Source organism: Pan paniscus, chromosome 15, assembly GCF_029289425.2.
Source record: "Pan paniscus chromosome 15, NHGRI_mPanPan1-v2.0_pri, whole genome shotgun sequence".
NCBI classification, from domain to species: domain Eukaryota; kingdom Metazoa; phylum Chordata; class Mammalia; order Primates; family Hominidae; genus Pan; species Pan paniscus.
Window position 1 is genome coordinate 66,822,215 of NC_073264.2, and position 23,250 is coordinate 66,845,464.

The 23,250-nt window shown below is 37.7% G+C and overlaps 1 protein-coding gene across 13 annotated transcripts in view; it reads left to right on the forward strand.

The window, feature by feature from the left end:
- The window catches only part of FUT8 (fucosyltransferase 8), a 395,429-nt gene extending 377,036 nt beyond the window's left edge, over window positions 1-18,393 (forward strand). For all 13 annotated transcript variants that reach the window (XM_063596244.1, XM_063596245.1, XM_063596242.1 and 10 more), the window contains 2 exons: window positions 8,519-8,669; window positions 17,347-18,393. In XM_063596244.1, coding sequence (XP_063452314.1) covers window positions 8,519-8,669; window positions 17,347-17,664 — 469 coding nt within the window. In that variant the 3' untranslated portion in view covers window positions 17,665-18,393. The remainder of the gene's footprint in view (window positions 1-8,518; window positions 8,670-17,346) is intronic.
- Window positions 18,394-23,250: the final 4,857 nt, after the last annotated feature.

Here is a 23,250-nt window from a genome sequence, read left to right on the forward strand (position 1 = left end):
CCAGATCTGAGGCTGGGAAGTTCAAGATCAAGATGCTAGCAAGGTAGATTTCATTTTCTCTTGGCTTGTAAGCAGCCACTATTTCACTCTGTGCTCTTGTGACCTCTTCTTTGTGTGTGCAGGGAACAGGAGAGGAAGTGTTCTGATGTCTCCACATATAAGGACACTAATCTCATCATGAGGGCCCCATTCTCATGACCTCATCTAAGCCTAATTATTTCTCAGTGGTCCTATTTCCTAACACCATCACATTGGGGTTAGGGATTCAACATAGGAATTTGTGCGAATGTAAACGTTCAGTCGATAACACTAGCCAGCTATACAGACTGTTAGCAATAAAACCAGGTGCTTATCGTTTTGATTTCACTGTCTTCATTAACAGTTACAGACAACTGAACACATATGTAGAGTTTTGTCTTATAATAATTTGTGGAATTTGAAAGTTATACTAAAGAAAGGTAAGGAATCAAAAAGTAAGTTTTGTAAGTTGAGGAATAAAGACTACTACTGTGTATGGAACAGTAACAATTATTTTTTGAGCTTGCCTGTATTTCAGGCACTGTGCTGGTGCTGGGGATTTCATGATAAACAAGATACTCCCTGCTGTCAAGGAATTCCCAAATCTAATAGGGGAATAAACAATTACCCTACAGTTGAGTAACACTATTATAGGGTTAACATGGGGTATTATGAAAACACATAGATAAAGCACAAATCCTAATTGGACACTTCTTATAGGATCTGAGTAAACCTGGAGTTAGTCTTTATTTACTATCAATAAATGAAGGATGTATTAAATGTATGTAAAAGTAGGAAATTAAGGAGAAGAAAATTCTAGTCTTAGTTCTGCTCAGATACTATCTCCTCCAGAAGTCATCCCTGAACCTTGACTGGCCTGTGTTCCCCACTCTGTACAGTCCTCTGTTGTAGTGTTTAGCACTTGCTTACTTCTGTCTCCTTCACTAGATTATAAGTACTTTGGACATAATACCTAGCTGTAGTTAAATGCCCAGTAAATATTAAATGGTATTGATTTCAATCCCATCAGTTTGAAAACATTAACACTTAATCATTTAAGCTTTTTGGCTATTTAATTAATGTATTTGTTGTCCCCCATGTTTCAAATGGGGATGAGGAAAATAAATAAATTTAGAATGAAGACTATAATGCAGGTATTAATCTAAGTCATTAGATAATAATTTAAATCCTCTTTCTACCTCTGAAGAATCCAAATGAACCTGAAGCCAATTGCCTTTTTTATTCAAGGCTCCCTCTCTTGAGCATATGCACACACTACCATATACATGCGCGCACGCGTGCACACACACACCCTGAGATGTGTATATATATAAACAAAGGGCAAATAATTCATCAGCCAAGTGTAAGAATGAGTTAATGTAAGAGGGATTAAATGAACATTTGGGCACAAAACACAATTAAAAAATGTATAGTTTACCATGTTTCTTCAATTTAAAACACCAAACTGAATTTGTAGCTTGGTTGAAGAAAAAAATACTAATTTTGTCTACTCTTTCACTTGTTCTGGAACGCATCACAAGCTTTTTTCCTTGTTTTCTTGATGAGCAAATTAATTCATGCTCACTTAAAAATACGCAAGTTGGTAAATACCCTGTTAGTTCATTTTCACACTGCTGATAGACATACCCCAGACTGGGCAATTTACAAAAGTAAGAGGTTTAATAGACTTACAGTTCCACATCCCTGGTGGGGCTCACAATCTTGGTAGAAGGTGAAAGGCATGTCTCACATGGCAGCAGACAAGAGAAGAGAGCTTGTGCAGGGAAACTCCCATTTTTCAAACCATTAGATCTTGTGAGACTATTCACTATCACGAGAACACCAGGGGAAAGATTTGCCCCCATGATTCAATTACCTTCCACTGGGTCTCTCCCACAACACCTGAGAATTCAAGATGAGATTTGGGTGGAGACACAGCCAAACCATATCATTCCACCCCTGGCCACTCCCAAATCTCATGTCTTCACATTTCAAAACCAGTCATACTTTCCCAACAGTCCCCCGGAGTCTTAACTCATTTAAGCATTAACTCAAAAGTCCAGAGTCCAAAGTCTCATCGAAGACAAGGCAAGTCCCTTCCACCTATGAGCCTATAAAATCAAAAGCAAGTTAGTTGCTTCCTAGATACAGTGGGGGTACAGGCATTGGATAAATACAGCCATTCCAAATGAGAGAAATTGGCCAAAACAAAGGGGCTACAGGCCCCATGCAAGTCTGAAATCCAGTGGGGCAGTCAAATGTTAAAGCTTCAAAATGATCTCCTTTGACTGCACGCCTCACAGCCAGGTCACAGTGATGCAAGAGGTGAGCTCCTTTGGCCTTGGGCAGCTCCACCCCTATGGCTTTGCAGTGTATAGCCCCCCTCCTGGCTGCTTTCACGGGCTGTCATTAAGTGTCTGCGGCTTTTCCAGGTGCATGGTGCAAGCTGTTGGTGGATGTACCATTCTGGAGTCTGGAGGATGGTGGCCCTCTTCTAACAGCTCCACTAGGTGGTGTCCCAGTAGGGACTCTGTGTGGGGGCTCTGACCCCACATTTTGCTTCTCTACTGCCCTAGCAGAGGTTCTCCATGACAGCCCCATTCCTGCAGCAAACTTCTGCCTGGGCATCCAGGTGTTTTTATACATCCTCTGAAATCCAGGCAGAGGTTCCCAAACCTCAGTTCCTGACTTCTGTGCGCTCACAGGCCCAACACCATGTGGAAGCTGCCAAGGCTTGGGGCTTCCACCCTCTGAAGCAATAGTCTGAGCTGTATACTTTAGCCCCTTTTTGTCATGACGGAAGCAGCTGGGATGCAGGGCACCAAGTCCCTAGACTGAACACAGCAGAGGAACCCTGAGCCCAGTCCACAATATCATTTTTTCCTCCTAAACCTCTGGGCCTCTGATTTGAGGGGCTGCCACAAAGGTCTCTGACATACCCTGGAGACATTTTCCCCATTGTATTGGTGATTAACACTCGGCTCCTCATGACTTACACAAGTTTTCTGCAGCTGGCTTGAATTTCTCCTCAGAAAATGGGATTTTCTTTTCTGTCACATTGTCAGGCTGCAAATTTTCCAAACTTTTATGCTCTGCTCCCCTTATAAAACTGAATGCCTTTAGCAGCAACCAAGTCACCTCTTGAAATCTTTGCTGCTTAGAAATTTCTTCCGCCAGATACCCTAAATCATCTCTCTCAAGTTCAAAGTTCCACAAATCTCTAGGGCAGAGACAAAATGCTGCCAGTCTCTTTGCTAAAACATAACAACAGTCACCTTTGCTCTAGTTCCCAACAAGTTCCTCATCTCCATCTGAGACCACCTCAGCCCATACTTTATTGTCCATATCACTGTCAGCATTTTGGGCAAAGCCATTCAACAAGTCTCTAGGAAGTTCCAAACTCCCACATTTTCCTGTCTTCTTCTGAGCCCTCCAAACTGTTCCACCCTCTGCCTGTTACCCAATTCCAAAGTCACTTCCACATTTTCAGGTATCTTTTCAGCAGCACTCCACTTCTTGTACCAATTTACTGTATTAGTCCATTTTCACACTGCTAATAAAGACATACTCAGGACTGGGCAATTTACAAAAGAAAGAGGTTTAATGGACTTACAGTTCCACATAGCTGGGGTGGCCTCACAATCATGATGGAAGGCAAAAGGCGTGACTTATGTGGTGGCAGACAAGAGAAGAGAGCTTGTGCAGGGAAACTCCTGTTTTTAAAACCATCGAATCTCATGAGACTTATTCACTATCATGAGAACAGCACGGGAAAGGTTTGGGGACCCAGCCAAACCATATCATTACCGAATCAAGGAAAAAGTATTATCCTCAATCCCATTTATGTAGTCTCATTTTCTAATACAGTCATGTACCACATAACATTTCAGTCAGCGATGAAACACCTGTATGATGGTAGTCCCATAGATTACAAAACTATACTTTTACTGTACCTTTTCTATGTTTAGATACACAAATAGTTACCATTGTGTTACAACTACCTTCAGTATTCAATGCAATAGCTTGCTGTACAGGTTTGTAGCCTGGGAGCAATAAGCTATTCCATATAGCCTAGGTGGATATATATGTATAGCCTAGGTATGGTATAGTTGGCTATGCCATCTAGGTTTTTGTAAATACACCCTGTGATGTTTGCATGATGATAACATGCCTAATGATGTATTTCTCAGAACATATCCTCATTGTTAACTGGAGCATGACTGTAGTTGATCGAATTCCATATAATTTAAACTCTTTTCACTTAATACAGCAATAGATCCATTCCCCTAGGTTGCTAAAATAGTCATTGTAAACATGTTTTTTTTTTTTTTTTGCTTTGTCACCCAGGCTGGAATGCGTTGGTGCAAGCATGGCTCACTGCAGCCTCAACCTCCTGGGCTCAAGAAATCCTCCTTCCTCAGCTTCCTGAGTAGCTGGGACCATTGGCATGCAGCATCATGCCCAGCTAATTTTTTATGGTAGAGACGGGATCGCATGTTGCTCAGGCTGGTCTCGAACTCCTGGGCTCAAGCAGTCCTCCCGCCTTGTCCTCCAAAGTGCCGGGATTACTGTCGTGAGCCACCATGCCCAGCCTAAACATCTTTTTTAATGACTACATACATATACGCTGTACAGATATGCCGTTGCTTATTTGACCAACCATTCTTCTAATATTAGGCAGTCAGCTTATTTCCAATGTTTCATTCTTATAAGTAATGGTATGACGTATGCCTAAAATTATCCACATTATTTCCTTAGGCTAGATTTCTGGACTTGGAAGTATTTAGATGCAAGGATATAAACTTTTTTTTTTTATTTTTTTTATTTTTAAATACAGGGTCCAGGCTGGAGTGCAGTAGCACAATCTCAGCTCACGGTAGCCTCGACCTCCTGGGCTCAATGATCCTCCCACCTCAGCCACCTGAGTAGCTGGGACTACAGGCACATGCCACCACACTCGGCTAGATATAAACATTTTACAGCTTTGATCCATAGCACAGCATGACAGTTTTATACCAAACAACCCTTATAGTACAGTTGGCAGTATCTACTTGGACTGCAAGAATAGTAAAACCAGAATTTCCTCCTTGTAGCCAACAGCTATAACTCCCCTGCCAGTGGTAGTCCAGGCAGCAATTTTCTCCATATTCTGTTATAAATATAGTAGTAGCCTTTTATGCATAATTTTTTCTCTTTGTAAATCCTTTTATTTTTATTTTCGACTTGAGTCATTTCTCGGGGATTTAAATGATGGGTTTTTTTTCTTTACTCTTTTACTTAAATGTTTTTCTACTCTGATTTAATTCTGCTTTAAACTACTCAGGATTGGTTTTGATACCTAAGCAAATCATAAAAATCTCTGCCATTGTTTTAAGAGACCAAAAGCATGAATTAATCTATTATCAAAGTATATAGTGTCCAAGGTAATCATTGTAAGACTTTTCTGCTTCAAGAGGGTGAGGAGATGAAAAATTAAACTTAAATGATGTATAGTGTTCACACAGTCAGAGGTATAGTGTTGACACAGTCAGAGGAGAATCTATTTTCTGTGTTGCTCATTCTTTGAAAAGGGGTTAAAATTAGCTTTATACACATAGCTTCTGTGTGAAGATGATTGGTTAATGCTTTGTGGCTTGGTATTGCACTTCAGATTTCTCCATGTTAAGATTGAGTCCGACCGGACGCAGTGGCTCACGATTGTAATCCCAGCACTTTGGGAGGCCGAGGTGGGCGGATCACTAGGTCAGGAGATTGAGACCATCCTGGCTAACATGGTAAAACCCTGTCTCTACTAAAAATACAAAAAATTAGCCGTTTATGGTGGTGGGCGCCTGTGGTCCCAGCCACTCAGGAGGCTGAGGCAGGAGATGATGTGAACCCGGGAGGCGGAGGTTGCAGTGAGCCAAGATCGCGCCACTGCACTCCAGCCTGGGCGACAGAGCGAGACTCAATCTCAAAAAAAAAATTGAGTTCATCCACAAAATTTTACCACCAGCATCCCAGTGACTTTGGCAGCCATTGCTATTGTGGCGATCTCTTAAGTAGCTCAATATTACAGTGTTTGAATCACAGAATCATTGACAGTCAAAGAAATAAGAACTATTAAAGTTGGCTATCCAATATTGCATTCTAAGATTGTGGAGATTAGGGATGGGGTTAAAATAGGAAGAAAAACAAGTCTTTAAAAGTTTCCCAGGTAAAATATTTACAAATTGAGTTTATTCTTTATTTTTAAAATGCTGAATGAGTTCTTTCTAAAAGTAGGTACATTGAAATGAAGAGACAAGAACAATTTGTTAAAAGTTTTTTGTAAAGTATTTGGTTGCCCTGTGAAACAAAGAATCAGCAATGAGTGGTGTATTTGTTCACTATTTTATTGAACTCCTATAATATGCTGGACACAGCACAGAGCACTAGGAATACAAAGTCAAAATATAATGTGTGGCTCCTTATCTCAGGGAGTAACCAACAGGTAGACAATATACATGTAACACATATTACAGTAAATTTAGATACGTCTCGGGAAGGAGTTTATGTACCAGGTACAGTGAAGTCACAAAGAGAAGTATCTCCCTCAGTCAAGAGAAGGACTTCAGAAAAGAACACCAGATATTAGTTTATAACTGCAAGCTAGTCCTTTGTGGATGATATAAAAATAAATTTTTATAAAGTGGAAAAAAAAATATTATTCCCGGTATCTGAAACCTCAAGATAGAAGAATTCCTCCACTGACATACTTGAGGGCAAAAGACAAGAAGCATGTTTGTGCAAAAAGTTTCATGCTCATTATGAAAGGTGTACAATTTCCTTCTTCCATTATTTACTTTGTTTTGTTTGTGTGTGTTTTGTTTTGTTTTACACTTAGGTATCCTTTATGAAGCCATAGAGATAGGCCTGAGAGCTCTTTTGCATGTAGAGATGGGCCTGAGGAACTTAGGTACCTTTTTTTAAAAAAATAATGGTAGGGTTTCACTGTGTTGCCCAGGCTGGTCTTGAACTCCTGAGCTCAAGCAGTCTGCCTGCCTCAGCCTCCCAAAGTGCTGGGATTATAGGGATGAGCCACCGCACCCAGCCTTAGGTACCCTTTTGATTTGGTTCCAGAGAGGGCTCTTTTAGTTAGGAAGGCCATTAATGTTAGTGTTACTTCTTGGTAAATTGATCACTCCTTTGTTTCACTGAGCATCCAAATCATGCTGACAAAGTTAGTCTTTATTCAAGGATAAAACCTATGCTGGTTTTATCAGTTCCCCCCTTTCTTTCTCCCTCTAGCATTTCGTATTTCTTTGTTGTTGTTTCTGCTCCATGCCTGGGTATGCAGCTTCCCAAGAATCACATTAAAACTATTTCTGGTTGTTTTCTTTTCCGAACAAATGTGACATTTTCTTCATCTCCTCGATTTTGAGCTGAAGAAGGCAAACTGTCAAAAATAATGAGGCCAGATGGATTTGAACACTGAATAGCAGTCTGAAACAGTGCTCAGAGACTTTGCCTTTACAATCATTATTACAGAGGCAATGAGGGAAAGCTCCTTGGTGGCCATGAAATGAAGAGAAACTGAAACAGCTCTTAGGGGATTAGGGAAAGTCCCAGGCATAGGTAGCACTGACTTGTTCATGTATTTATTCACTCAGCATTGTGTGGAGTGCTAGATGCTGTGATGCAAAGAAAAATAAGTCATGGTCCTAACCTTTTTTGGAATACTGTTTGGAAGACAAACATGTAAACTGACTCCTGATGCTTCAGGGTTTCTATATAAGAACTATTATTCCTTCAGCAAATATTTATTCCTCCTCTATTATATTCCAGATTCTTTTCAAAAGACATCCTGTATGAATACTTTTAAACACACACTCTATCTCTAGCAAGACTACCAAAATATTACTTGGTGGACATCTATGGAATTTGCTTCCATAAATATTAGAATGGGCTTTCTACTACTGTTATTAGGTAAGAGTAGATGGTTCTTCAAGAAGGATGCAGGTTAAGGGAGATTGTTAGTTCTCACAAATTTTAAAAATATCTCTTAACTTCTTTTTATTATTAACTTGTAATGTCAATGAAGAAGACATTTACAAAGTCTAACCCAAATCTGAATTATCAGAAATTCTAAATTAAAAATTTTAATGAGGTTTTATCACAGTATTTATATTCTAAAGGAAAAGCTCAGTGACCAAATATGAAAGCAGTTTGAATAAACTCTTAAAAGTCACTCATTACAAAAAGAAAAAGGAGACTTCAATTTTCAGCTATTTCATGAATTGATAAAGGACATTTTGATGTGTGTTTTATATGATATGCCAATAAAATTTAATATACAGGGCATTCCAGAATGGTTTCTGCCCCACTGATGGACTTCAAATATGTCTCATCAACTACAGTATTAAATGCCATAATTAAAGGTCTCCTTTCTGTGAGAAGCTCTTAGTCAAAGGAGAAAGTCTGCCTTCTGATAGGATACTGTGATATCTATGACCATCTATAAATTAATTTATTTTTTCAGGTACCCCAATTATGAATTTATTAGTGATAACTCTATTTCCTGGTCAGCTGGACTGCACAATCGATACACAGAAAATTCACTTCGTGGAGTGATCCTGGATATACATTTTCTCTCTCAGGCAGACTTCCTAGTGTGTACTTTTTCATCCCAGGTAAGTGTCAGTAGGGCATTTTAAAATAACCAATACTTTTTGGTTGTATAGGAGTCAGAAAAATTATTTGTGTGTCTATGTGTTGTTAATGTTCATTATTGTGACTCAGGTGCAATTTTTCTGATACTCAGTAATGATCCCTTTTGTGAAAGAATGGAAAGATCCCATAAAATAGCCATTCACATGCACTAATATTTAGTTGTTTGCAAGTAATGGTTGACTACATCTCCACTGAAGGCAGTTACTGGAGTTGTTTAAAGTACTTGGCTTGTTCACAGCATTTAACAGAAACAACAAGTAATTAAGCTTACTTAATACTTTCTAATTTTGCATATAGTCAATATGTAACCAGAATCCATCCATTTCTACACATCATTCGCACTGATACTGAGAGGCTTAAATGCCCTAAATTTTGCCTCAGTTGATTGCTTTATAGAAAAGAGAGTAAATGTAATTCCCTTTCAAGTTCTATTACATTTCTACCAAGTGAGAAACTGTATGTTAAATTTAAGCAATATAATATCACAATCTTTGTTTGAATTTAATTGTTGCAGATGATTATATTTTATGGGTTTGGTGTATGTGTTTTTATGAGGGTCCAGCCAGCTTTGTATGCCCTGTGGAGTATCAGGATAACAATATTTATTGTGGATTTTATTCTGTTCTCTCATTTATGCACATATTATTGGTTAGTTCATTCAACCAGCTGTTAAATGCACTCGAAATTATACTAGGTGCAGAGGAGATTTCAAAGGAGATTGAAGATACAGTTCTTGCCCTGGTCCAGAATCTAATAAGCAAAATACACACATGAAATAACTAGAGAATAATTACCAGAACATATAAATTGGTATAAGATAAATGTATGCTTAAATGCTGAGAAGAAGCGGAGAAAAGAAAATGTGAAAAAAAGGAAAGCCACATCATTTTTACAAGAGTATACTTCGGAGAGTAAAAGGAAATGGAGACTTTCTTATTATATGACAATACACATTGTCATGATGGGATGGCGATATGATTTTTGGAAAGATACCTTGCCAGGCAAAGGTTACAGATTCCTTTAATATGGAATAAGAATACAACTTACTACCCAAAGATAGCTGCACAGAACACGTAGCAGCAATCTTAATCAGAAGGGAAAATGTCTTCAAGTTCCCATGAAGGCATCCACTATTTATGTTTCTCCCTAATTGGGGTGCGGATCCTATCTTTAAGAAACTCATTTCCATTCTTATTGCAAGAAAGGGGCAAGGTTTATAACTACTTGGTTCCTTCCAACTGTTTTTGAGAGTCTGACTATGCATCTGCCTGATCAACAGGTACATGTAACTGGTAACAACCTCCAAACATTCTTGATGCTTATTGTTACAATGAGTGAATCAAGAGTCACTTCCCCAGCTATGCCACCTTCTCTGTAGGCCTGGATTTTAGGCCTGCCTGAAGTCAACTCCTCTAGTCCAGGTTTCTCAACCAAAGCACTATTTTAGACCAGAGAATTCTTTGTTGTGAGGAGCCGTATTCTGCATGTAGGATATTTAGCAGCATCCCTGGCCAGTAAGACCCTCACTTAAAATTGTGACAACCAAAGATGTCTCCAGACATTGCCAGATGCCAGATGCCCCTGTGGAGCAAAATTGCCCTGGTTGAGAACTACTGTTCTAGTCACAAGATTCTAAAGTTAAATAAACATACACATGTCTAAATGTTTACCAACCTCACATGTAGGTAGGCACTGAGACTTACAGGGTTGTACTCATGTTTTGCTTTTCTTCTCCCAATCCTCCTTAGTAATACCATTAGGCTTATTCTGGAATAGAAAGAAAATTTTTTGCTTTACTATTTTTTTTTCCTTTTTGAAGTTGTACTTTAGAATTTTGGATCCTCATAACTCCAATTTTGACCTACAAATCAGGATCTCTGTCACTTCATGATGGTAGAATTCTGTCTAGGCTTGAGGAGAATATTGTTCTATTACTTTGTTTGGTTTTATGCATAATGTCAACTTCAGTGTATTCAGAACTTGGGTCCAGAGAAGCAATTCATATGAAGAAAGAGTGGTGCTGAGAAGACTTTCTGTATCCAAAGGAATAAGGCTCATACTTATATTTCACATTGTTCCTAAAAACTTCTGGCAGTCAAAGTTTGCCCAAAATAATTTCACTCATTTGAACCTAAGCAAAATTAAAACAGTATTTCATAACCCAAAATAGACTTGAATACCTCAAAATATTTTATGTTAGGATTCACAATAAAATTTTAACAGTAGAAATACCTTACATTTATATAGTCAGTAGCAGTTTGCCTAATGTGATTACCTCCTTATCATGTACCTTATTTGATGACTAACCGCTGTAGCATTTGAAATTGTAGAGTAATTCCATATTCAGTGATAAATCTTTGAGCTTACTTGCACCTCATTATTTTTCTCAAATATTTTTAGTAAAGAAGTATTTAGTAAAGTTTAATGTTTTTGTAGTGTGAATGAAATTGTTTGCAGGATTATTATGTAGATTCCTTTACATAAACCAAAATTGGAATTGTTTGAAAATGCCCTAGAAATATCTTGCCATCATTGCCAATAGAGCGTGAGAAAAAGTCACTGATGGGATAAAATGCCAAACCATTGACCACTGATCACAGAACAAGAAAGAGGCAACCTGTGCTGTAGAGTCAGGATATCTGTATTTGCATCCAACTTTGACCAATTACTGGCTGTGTGTCCTTGAACAAATTGCTTAGCCTATTTCTTAACTGGTTTATTTTTCTACATGTGAAAAAATAATAGTACCTATAGTATAGAGTCTTTTTGAGGATTAAGGAGTTTTGAAAAGTAAAGCACTGCGAATAGTACCTAGCAATACAGTGTTAAACACATTAGCTGCTATTATTATATATATGAATAGTTATAGGAATATCTCTGCCTGTTAGAGACACTCTATAGTATTTATTTTGCAGCTCTTTTTCACATGGCTTCATTTCAGACTGTATGCTCTCACATTTTAGAAGGAGCATGAAACGAGCTAGTCAAGGCCTCCATTAGCTCTGCTTGTGGTTACGGGTAATGCTTAGGGTCCGTAAAGAAGAGGAACTGTTAACATTCAGCATGTACAATTTCTCTGGGCCAATGTACCACCTCAACTTCATTTTGTTTAGCTTATTGAAAGAGAATATTGCCATATGATGTGATTTTTCAGAAACAAAAGTTCTTCATTCCCAAAAGGTGAGTGAAGACTTAGTATTTGAAGTAAATGTGTGTGTGTTGACTTTAGTGAAATTAATCTTCAGACTTTCCTATATATGTCATAAGCATTCTAGAAAATGGAGGAAGACTAAAGCCATACATCCAGAAGAGTGACAGAAGATAAACACTGACAATAAGTTCAGCCCAGAATAAAAACATGGATAACCAACTCTCAACTTTCTTAGATGATAATTTCATGTGCCAAGAGATGTTAGGAAGTGATGCAAGTTTAATATCTCCTTCATAATTCTTTGACAATCTTTAAGTTTTATTCATGTAAACTTTCTGTCTCCTATACAATATCCTTTCAGGAATTTTATACCATATAACAATAGTGAGAAAGAGTTGACCTGTTGACCATGAGCTATTGTAGACAATACTGCAGGAATGAAATGCCACGCTAGAAGGAAAAATACAAGGCTAGATGTTTGGAAAACTGCAGGCAAAAATGTCATGGGACCTTAATCGGGATTTCTCATAAATCTTTAGACCTATCTCCCTCAGTCTCAGGACTTCTGATCTTTCTTGGTTTTATATCCATAAGTGAGGTCTGGGAATTCTCTCTTCTTCAATGAAAAGGTTTTAAAAGCCAACACTGTGGCTCTGCTCTCTAATTTTGTTACTATTATTGCTGTTAACTTTCATCAGATCTGTTTCTCAAAGCCAAGTTTGTCCTAAAAGCCTCATAAATTGAATAGCACAGTCCTCAGGATTTAATATGAAAATTGGAGGCAATATTAGCATTTTTTCAAGTGCGTCAAGTGAATTTTGAAAGCTATGCAACTACGTTCTAAAACGTTCTACCAAATACATTAATCCTATTCTGTGTTACTGGAAATCGCCTATGTGCAAAGCATCTCCTTTGTCACCTATTTTCTTATTTGAATCTTAAATCTAAAGCAAAGAATTTATAGTTGGAGAATAACAGCAGTTGACAGCCCAGTTGTAGATAGGCACAGTATCAGAAAGGTTTTCTGAAAATATTGCTTATCAGGTTCTGGGATCAATTTTTATTTTTCTGAAATCTGACTTAAAAAATGGTTGCAGATGCTCACTTTAAAGACTAACATTGTTAAAGACATTGTTTAAAGAGCAGTCAATGTTACTCTGTAGTTTCAGCCATTAAAAGTCATCATAATACAAAATCCCTTTTTTCCCCCTATGACACCTCCCTTTATGGCAGTTATTACAATACTCTCATGAGCCTCTCTTGGTCTAATTCCAAATCCGCACGCAATTCTACTCCCCTTATTACACTTTGAAACAGATTTTGGAAGCCCAGAGGGCAAAACCAAAAACTACATTAACTATTCCAGACAGATGGCTCTGGACAGGAATTTCCATTGAGATGTGGCTCATGAAACAACAGTGGATACCTGTTGAAATCCCAAGGTGTGAACTCTGTGATTACTTCCCAGAGCAGAAGACAAGAAAAGTATTTGCATCCACAGAGGTTCTATCTAGCTTACAATGCTGAGTGCTGTACAGTGCAGCTGTTACTGCATTAATCCTTCTGGTGTTTCTCACAACAAAGAAAAGACCTGGGTCTTATTCTCTTATTGTATAGTAAAACAAAGCAGATTACAGGAAAAGTGCACAGATCTCTCAGCCACTTCCAACTTCTCACACTAGGATATCCTCCTGCCCCTATCTATCTATTTTGACAAAAATAAGATCCCATCTACTCTGAGAAAGCTTTGGAGGCTTATGTAAACTCACGCTACTTCTAAGGGATGAAATTCAGACTAATGGATTCCTCCCCCTTTTTAAAATTTTTTTTAATACAGTCATATCTGTTTTATCTTTTGGCAGGATTTTTGCTGTTACCCATTACTGTGTGCTTTACGATGTACTAAAAATGATACAGTGCCATGTCAACACAGAATAAAGTTAAACATACTACATGTAGCCAACCACTGCTTTGCAAACCATGGACTGCTCTCAGTCATGCCACCTGTCAAGCATCAAACCTGAGTATGGACGTCAGCTGCAAGCCTTCATTTACCTGCCATGTGATTTGAACTTTTAAACCACGTGGTAGGTAAGGAAAGAAGAGAGGAAGCATAGAGTGACTAAATGCAAACATTAACACTATAGTAATCTTTTTAGCCTTTTGCAGTAAATTGTCCCATGGTTGATATAGACAGTTTTAAAATTACTTCCTCTTAATGTTATATATGGATCTTAAGGGTTAAATATCACCCATGGACTTGTGTCTCCATTACTGGGCTGGTATTATGCCTGGAGCAATATTCATTCAACAGATACTTATTGAGCACGTACTTTGTGGCAGGCATTGTTCTAGGTGTTTATCCTAAGGGAATATACACTCAAGAGCCTGAAAGAGTTCTGACTGTGGCTCTGCCATTAACTAGTTCCTTTTTGGATTTTTATTTTTATTTTTTGAAATTTACTTAATCTTTCTGTGGCTTAGCTTCTTCATCTGTAAAATATGAATAATAATAGTACCTCACAGGTTTGTCATAATAGTTAAATGAGTTGAGACAAGGTGAGGGAAGAGCACACTATTATAACACTGCCTGGGACATAATCAGTGCTCATTAAGCTCAGCTGCTATCTTTAATGGTCATTCTTATGAGAAAAATAAAGGGCCACACCTGTGTAGCACTGGTATGCTTGCAGAGGCCTACAGTCACATTTGTCATTTTTATAATGGGCCACCTCAGTGTCTGAAATCTCTACTATTATTATAATAGTTATTTCTTTGGTTTAAGAAAACAGTTCTGTTATCCACCAAGGTTAACACATGAACAACTCTTGATAGCAAAACATACACTAATTATTAGGATTATCCCCAGAAGAAACAGGTCTCTAAGGGTGTGGGACAGGGTGCGATATTGTTTTTATGAGAGTAAGACGTTTAAGAGTGGAGAGGAGGAAACCCATCACGGTTCATTGTCACAGTAGAGATTGTGGTCATCCTAAGAGTAACACAAGGTCCTGCATTCCTGGCTAGGGATGACTGAAGAGTGGGTGAAGACACCCTGAAAAGAAGACTGTCAGGTTTACCCAAGACTGTCTTTGGTCTTATGCTATATCTTTCTGGTGTTACAATATGAACATGGAGAATAAGATTTACAAGAGAAAATATATATAGCGGTTTCAAGCATATGCAGACTGCCTGGGTTCCAACCTGAATCTACCACTTATTAGTATAACCTTAAGCAATGCCTTAACTTCCCTTTGACATTTGTAAAACGAACATAATGATAGAATTTTATGGGGATGCTGAAAGGAATCTAATTACATTAGATAATGTCTAAAAACAATGTCTGACAGTTAGCAAAAGCTCAGTAAATATTAGCCTCTGTCACTGTTATTGTAGTTTGCTATTATTGGAGCTGCTTTAATTATTTAGTTTCTTCTTTTCCTGAGTCCCACTTAATTTTGCTTGCCTTCTATGAGCCTTTGGCTGAATTTGAAATTCAAAAGTTCCAAATCTTTTTGATCCCTATTTTATTATAGTCTCGGTATTCTACCAATGATCTCAATTGTAAAATGACATTGCCAATATAATCTTTGTTGAACTAATAAATCTGAAAGCAAGGTTTCTATTATTTTGGTTCTATATCTAGTTGAAATTCTATCACTAAAATTTGCATAAATCACTTAATCTCCTTGTGTTTTAGTTGCCTATCTGCAAAATTAAAAATATTGTCTAAATGTAGTTTCATTTGCAAATTATATATAGCATTTGAGAATTGCCCCTCAAGTTTTCTGAAATTCAGATTCTCTAAGTTGAGGTGATGATTAACCTAGTCAGATTTTATTTGATAAGAGTTAAGAATAGGCCTCCCCATTTGTATTAGTCTGTTTTCGCATTGCTAAAAAGAAATACCTGAGACTGGGCAATTTATAAAGAAAAGAGGTTTAACTGGCTCATGGTTCTGCAGGCTATACAGGAAGCATGATGCTGGGGAGGTCTCAGGCAACTTACAATCATGGCGGAAGGCAAACGGGGAGCCAGCACTTCACATGACTGGAGCAGGAGGAAGAGAAGTGGGAGGTGCCACATATTTTTAAACAATCAGATCTCACGAGAACTCACTACTGTGACCACAGCATCAAGGGGTGATGGTTTTAACCATGAGAAACCGCCCCCATGATCCAATCACCTCCCACCAGGCCCCATCTCCAACATTGGGGATTACAGTTCACCATGAGATTTGGGCAGGTAACACAGATCTAAACCATATCACCATTCAAGTTTTTAATCTTCATAAATGCCAAGGTTTTAAAAGACTGCCGGGTAGTCCTAAATTGCTCCACTGAGCAGATAAGCAATTACTATGAGTAGCGTCATTTTAAATACATGCAAAAGTATTGGTATAGTGACAATAAAGCATTAACCAAGATTACCACAACTGGAGATTTAGGAAAATTTCATCTGAGTTGCATTGTTCTCTATTCGCGATGTATAAATTGCTTAAATTGGGTGATAGTTTAGTTTAACTTTATTACTAAGCATTAACCTCAAGGATTGAAGCTCAGATTGTGGAATTTCACCTGCTATCCAGTGAGCAGAGAGGGTATTCTTTGGACATAGGGACCTTTTAAGTAGCCTTAAAACTATAGTAATCAGGGTGATGCATTTCCTCAAAGGCTTGCCCAGTTTATGTCATCCAAGCATGCCACTCTCTACACAGCACACTTAAAACTTTTTAGAACAGAAATTGCCGATGTGTTTTAGCTCACTTGCCAGTGCTTGTTGATTGTCAGTAATTACATGAATCTCTCTTGAAAACAGTTCTGGGAGCAGGGAGGGATAGCATTTGGAGATATACCTAATGTTAAATGACGAGTTACTGGGTGCAGCACACCAACATGGCACATGTATACATATGTAACTAACCTGCACATTGTGCACGTGTACCCTAAAACTTAAAGTATAATTAAAAAAAAAAGAAAACAGTTCTGACACCAAGTTATAAATTAGCAGATGAGAATATGTGATTGATTAACAGTGTATGAAGGAAAGGGACCATCAGCATTTGTGTTCAGTTTTTTTATCCTAATCCTAAACTTCAAATTCTTTAAGGGCACAAACTATGTCTTACTCATTTTGGTATCATGAGTGCCTAGCTTGGACCACTGTGTATGTAGCTCTTAATAAATGTTTGTTAAAATTAACTAATTCATATTCTTAAATTCTTTTGTACTATATAGAGATAGAGAGATTTTAATTGTAATAATCTTTCATGAGTTTTTCTTTTTTATTTGAAAAAGGATCCAGACACAGAGATGAAGAATGACTTGTACCATCTTCTGAGAACAAATGGACTGAAAGCTTGTGACTAGAGTCCACTACTTTTCAACCTCTTACTCCTAGAGCCCATCCTTTTGGCCAAGGGCTTTTAGATTGCTGTGAAGGAGAGTGTTTATATACTAACAATTTCTTTTAAATTCTTTCCCAAGGTCTGTCGAGTTGCTTATGAAATTATGCAAACACTACATCCTGATGCCTCTGCAAACTTCCATTCTTTAGATGACATCTACTATTTTGGGGGCCAGAATGCCCACAATCAAATTGCCATTTATGCTCACCAACCCCGAACTGCAGATGAAATTCCCATGGAACCTGGAGATATCATTGGTGTGGCTGGAAATCATTGGGATGGCTATTCTAAAGGTGTCAACAGGAAATTGGGAAGGACGGGCCTATATCCCTCCTACAAAGTTCGAGAGAAGATAGAAACGGTCAAGTACCCCACATATCCTGAGGCTGAGAAATAAAGCTCAGATGGAAGAGATAAACGACCAAACTCAGTTCGACCAAACTCAGTTCAAACCATTTGAGCCAAACTGTAGATGAAGAGGGCTCTGATCTAACAAAATAAGGTTATATGAGTAGATACTCTCAGCACCAAGAGCAGCTGGGAACTGACAGAGGCTTCAATTGGTGGAATTCCTCTTTAACAAGGGCTGCAATGCCCTCATACCCATGCACAGTACAATAATGTACTCACATATAACATGCAAACAGGTTGTTTTCTACTTTGCCCCTTTCAGTATGTCCCCATAAGACAAACACTGCCATATTGTGTAATTTAAGTGACACAGACATTTTGTGTGAGACTTAAAACATGGTGCCTATATCTGAGAGACCTATGTGAACTATTGAGAAGATCGGAACAGCTCCTTACTCTGAGGAAGTTGATTCTTATTTGATGGTGGTATTGTGACCACTGAATTCACTCCAGTCAACAGATTCAGAATGAGAATGGACGTTTGGTTTTTTTTTGTTTTTGTTTTTGTTTTTTCCTTTATAAGGTTGTCTGTTTTTTTTTTAAATAATTGCATCAGTTCATTGACCTCATCATTAATAAGTGAAGAATACATCAGAAAATAAAATATTCACTCTCCATTAGAAAATTTTGTAAAACAATGCCATGAACAAATTCTTTAGTACTCAATGTTTCTGGACATTCTCTTTGATAACAAAAAATAAATTTTAAAAAGGAATTTTGTAAAGTTTCTAGAATTTTGTATCATTGGATATGTTGATCAGCCTTATGTGGAAGAACTGTGATAAAAAGAGGAGCTTTTTAGTTTTTCAGCTTATTTACTTTGTTTTTTTTCCTGTTTCTGATATAGTAACTAATTCTTAACTCAGAGACATTGGTCCATTTTAATACTGAAAACCAATTTTCATTGGTACACATTACAAAATTGCTAAGAACACTGTTTGGGAGCTTTCATTCTCATATTTTGGACATTGTTTTAATTGAGTGAAATAATCATAACTCCTTGCTCCCAGAGAAGCTATCACCTCCATTTCTAAAACCATTTCAGGTTTGTTTGGTAGTCTTTCTTAATGTATTTATTATCGCTTTTTGTGAGTAGGGTCCTGTTTTATCCAGGAACCAATTTCTGCCCTAGCCTATCATGCCCTGCTTTTGAGAGTACCAGGTATCTTTGGGATTGGGAAGCTGGCTGTTTCAGAAGTATATGTCTCATAGTGTGCAGAACTTGGTGACCAAGTGAGAAGCGGGACCAATGGGAGACTCACAGTGGATTGAGTCTTGGGATTATCTTCTCCAAATTCTTCCATGTTAGAATCACTTCAGAAAATAAGACTTTGATGCTTTGTCTCTGAGCATCATTTTTCTCCTCAGAAAAACACTTCCTTATTGTATGTAGCCTGCCTCCTACAGAGGCCTGGTAGGAGTTACTGCATTCTAAAAGAAAAATGTCATCTCTGTAGGAGCGACTATCAGGCCTAGTGTGAAATATTAGGGATCCTAGGCAGAAAAGCTATTAGTCCTGGCCTTCATATCTTCACCAAATGAAAATACTGTATATAAAATTTCACCACCAAACTTAACTAAATTCTTTTTCTCAAGTCAAGCCTCCCAAAGAAAAAAGAAATTAACTTCCTACAGTGTCAGCAAGCAGTTTTCCATTTAGTTTTGGTACAAATAAAAGTCATTTGAAACAATCTCCAACTGAGCGGAGGTAATTTTGATTATGAGTTATTTTGCAACTCGCATCTCATATGTCATTGGAACATCAGTAACTGTGGATCTGATTTGTGCCCTTATAGAAGATCCAAAGGTAAATTAAGTTAGTCTCTTTTCCTTCTAAATTGACCGAGTTCCAGGGGTGAAAGGACCAAAGAACAGAGATACGAAGGAAATAAATTAAGGAGTATTTCCCAAAGGGAGTCTTCAACTGAAGAGTTAATTTTTGACATTTTATCATTTGGTTCTAGAATTTCTCCTTAATTCTTTATATTTCTCTACTGAGATTTTTTTATTCACTACATGCATGTTTTCGTTGAACATAGCTATGTAGTGAATAAAACTATGAACATTGAACATAACAGATGAACATAACTATGAACAAAACATTGAAAACTGTAGTGAATAAAAAAATTATTTGTTCTCAGTAGAGAACACATAAATAAAAAAATTATGTGTTCTCAGTAGAGAACACATAACTATGTTCAATGAGTTTAAATTATGCTTTAAAATTCTTTTCTGGTAAATTTGACATCTGGATAATCTTAGAATTAGTCTCCATTGTTCCTCTTTACAGAATGGTCAGATTTTGGGGGAGGTCCCTCATATATTGAGTGATTTAGATTGTGTCCTGAACATTGTAATGTTTATGTTGTAGATTCTGTTATATTGCTCTGAAAAGTGCTGTGATATATACATATACACACATAAATATACATATACACAAAAATATATATATACAACATTTGTGTATTACATTTGTGTGTATATATATACACACAAATATATATATACAAATATATACACAAAAATATATATATTGTGTATGTGTGTGTGCATATATATATATTGCTTGTGTTAGCAGGCATTTAACTTTATTGGACTCAAACTGTAAACTCTCTTGGGCAGCAGCTGAAAATCTCAATTCAGTTAGCTGGAGTCTATGCCGCACATAGTTCAGGGCTTAGCCAGAGAGATGGATAGAATTTATGCACAGAATTTGTGGTGCTTTTTCTTTGGCTCTCTTTCTTCTGAGATTTCCCCCCTCATTTTCCAGCAGCTGTGGTTGCTCTGATTCTTAGACCAGAAAAACTGCAGTTTTCTTTCAGCCCAAAAGCTGTACAATGGGAAACTCACCTTGTGCCATTCCCTTCTTTAAAATTTCAATCTCTTTTCAGAACTTGCCTGTTTTTATTGTCTCCTACCCTCATGTATTTTTTGTATTTTTTTGAGAGTTTATGGTTGTTATTCGTTGGAATATTGGTTCAGTGGGTGCTTACTCCACCATTAACCTAAAATGAAAAAACAGCAGGGGAGAGGAGAGGTTTAGTCTTGTGAAACCCCTGTTGAGACTCTGGCCTCAATAGCCAAGTAGCCAGTAGCCTTACGTAAGAAGATGAAGAAGTAACCAAACTGTTAAACCTGCACTTGTGAAGGGCTAATGAATACTGTTGACCACATCTTTCTAAATCGCCTTTGTAATCATCATGTACATGATGGTGATTCATTCAATACATGTTGCCATGTTGAGAAGGCTGACATTTTTCTTACCACTATTGTAATTTCTCCATAAAGCCCTGGTACTTAAAAAATCCTGCATGATTTTGAATTGAGTGGCCAGTGCTAGGTTAGGATTTGGGTCTTTTCCTTGTTGAAAGACCTATTTCTGAGAGACTTGCCTGGAATTAAATTATTAGTGTGGGCTCATTGAATGTGGGTAACAAAATCCTGCTTATTAATGACAAAGCAATTACGAAAGATCTCACCAAGGCTTTCCTAGTTCTTCTACTCAAGTCTGATTTAGTGCTCAGCTGGGCACTTAACGAATTCATGCCTGTTGTGAAAGCCCTAATCCAGGATTTCATTGTACCTAAATGAGTAAGAGACTAGTTCCTTTTCTGTTCAAGCTTTAGGTTTTTGTTGTTGTTGTTATATACAGCCAATCCTGTTTACTGGGTTCCCTCTTTGTAAAGTTGAGAAGATGAACAGCCCCAGCTTCTAAGGGAGTTGAGAGTTAAAAGAGAAAAAAAAGCACATTTTAAAAGCCACCTCATACAATGATTATTGTCATTATTATTTGGTTCTGAGAGGATACAGTCACTGTACATTCGGTGAGCAGGAAAAGTGTTGGGGTCTAAATGGTGCATCTAGAAGAGTCTCTTCTGCCTCAATGAGAGCAAATCTCTCAGGGGAAAAAGACAAGTCCCCTTTGGCCATAGCCAATTGCCCGATACTTCATTTATGCTCTCAGGAGACTGCATTAGGTTCCATAGACCTGCACAGAATAGACATGTGGCTTGAGGATTGGTGAAATTGACAACTTGGCTACAATACCCTAATTTATGTCAGATACAGACTGTATGGAATTTTTAAAGTGCGCTGCTCAGAAAGGAGCACAAAAAATTTGCCTCTATACTTACCGGTTCCTAGCACCAGTCTCTCTCACGGACACATGGAAGAGCTGTTCCAGGATCACAGGCCTTGGAAAGTTTGGGCTTTGAGTTCCTGGCTAGTCTTACCTCCCTATTGATTTGCATAAGAATTTCTGGCCCAGTAAGGAGATAGAACATAGTGAGTGCAGAGGCAGAAGACCTAGTTTTCAGTTTTGTTTTTCCTCCTCATAGTGCCTACAAGCACGTAATATCCCTGTATTTCGGGTTCTTTAGGGAAAAAGCAACAGTTCTCATTGAAGATCACTGACTGAAATTCAGAATATCTGGCTTCTGATTTTGATATTGTCATTAAATGGGGACAGGCCAAACGGTTTTCTCAGAACTTCGTTTTCTTCATAAGTGAAATGAATTGGTTGGATTTATTCAGGGTTTGCAAATCTGGTTGACTGGTTCAGTTTCACATGTCTCAAGGAAGTAGCTTCTACTCAGCCTCAGCTGATTGTTGTTCTAAGGACATAATGTGGACAGATATTTCTGTTTTTCCAGACAAGCAAAATGTGGATCTTTCTGTGCAAGATCTTCAGATTTTGAAGTATCAGCAACTAATTAAAAAATATATAAAACACTAAGGAGTCCAAATAAATATCTGTGGCTCCTTTGGGCCCATGGCCCATTAGTTTATAACCTCTGGACTAGATTGGGAAAGCTCTTTTCTAACTTCAAGATTATATCTCTAGCTAAAAGTAGATCTACCATTCGATCCAGCAATCCCACTACTGGGTATCTGCCCAAAGGAAAAGAAGTCATTATATGAAAAACACACTTGTACACGTATGTTTATAGCAGTTCACAATTGCAAAGATGTGGAACCAACTTAAGTGCCCATCGACTAATGAGTGGATAAAGAAATTGTGGTATATATACACCATGGAATATTACTTAGCCATTAAAAAGAACAAAATAATGTCTTTTGCAGCAACTTGGATGGAGCTGGAGGCCATTATTCTAAGCGAAGTAACACAGGAGTGGAAAACCAAAAACGATATAGTCTCACTTAAAAGTGGGAGCTAAGTTATTCCCCTACATTGAAAGTTATTCCCCTACATTGAAACAGTGTAGGGGAATAACTTTCATCTCCTGATTCTTCAAGTTGTCAATTAGTACGGAAAGGCATAAGAGTGATATAATGGACTTTAGAGACTCAGAAAGAGGAGGGTGGGAGGGGAGCTAGGGATAAAAAACTGCATATTAGGTACAATGTACACTACTTTGGTGATGAATCCACTAAAATCTCAGAATTCACCACTATATAATTCATCCGTGTAACAATAAACCACTGGACCCTAAAAGCTATTGAGATAAAAATTAAAGCAAATTGATATGTGCGGTAAATATAAATTATGCATCAGGTTGGTTAGTATAAAAGTATAAAGAAAAAATGTAAAGTATATTTTGGGTACATTGGG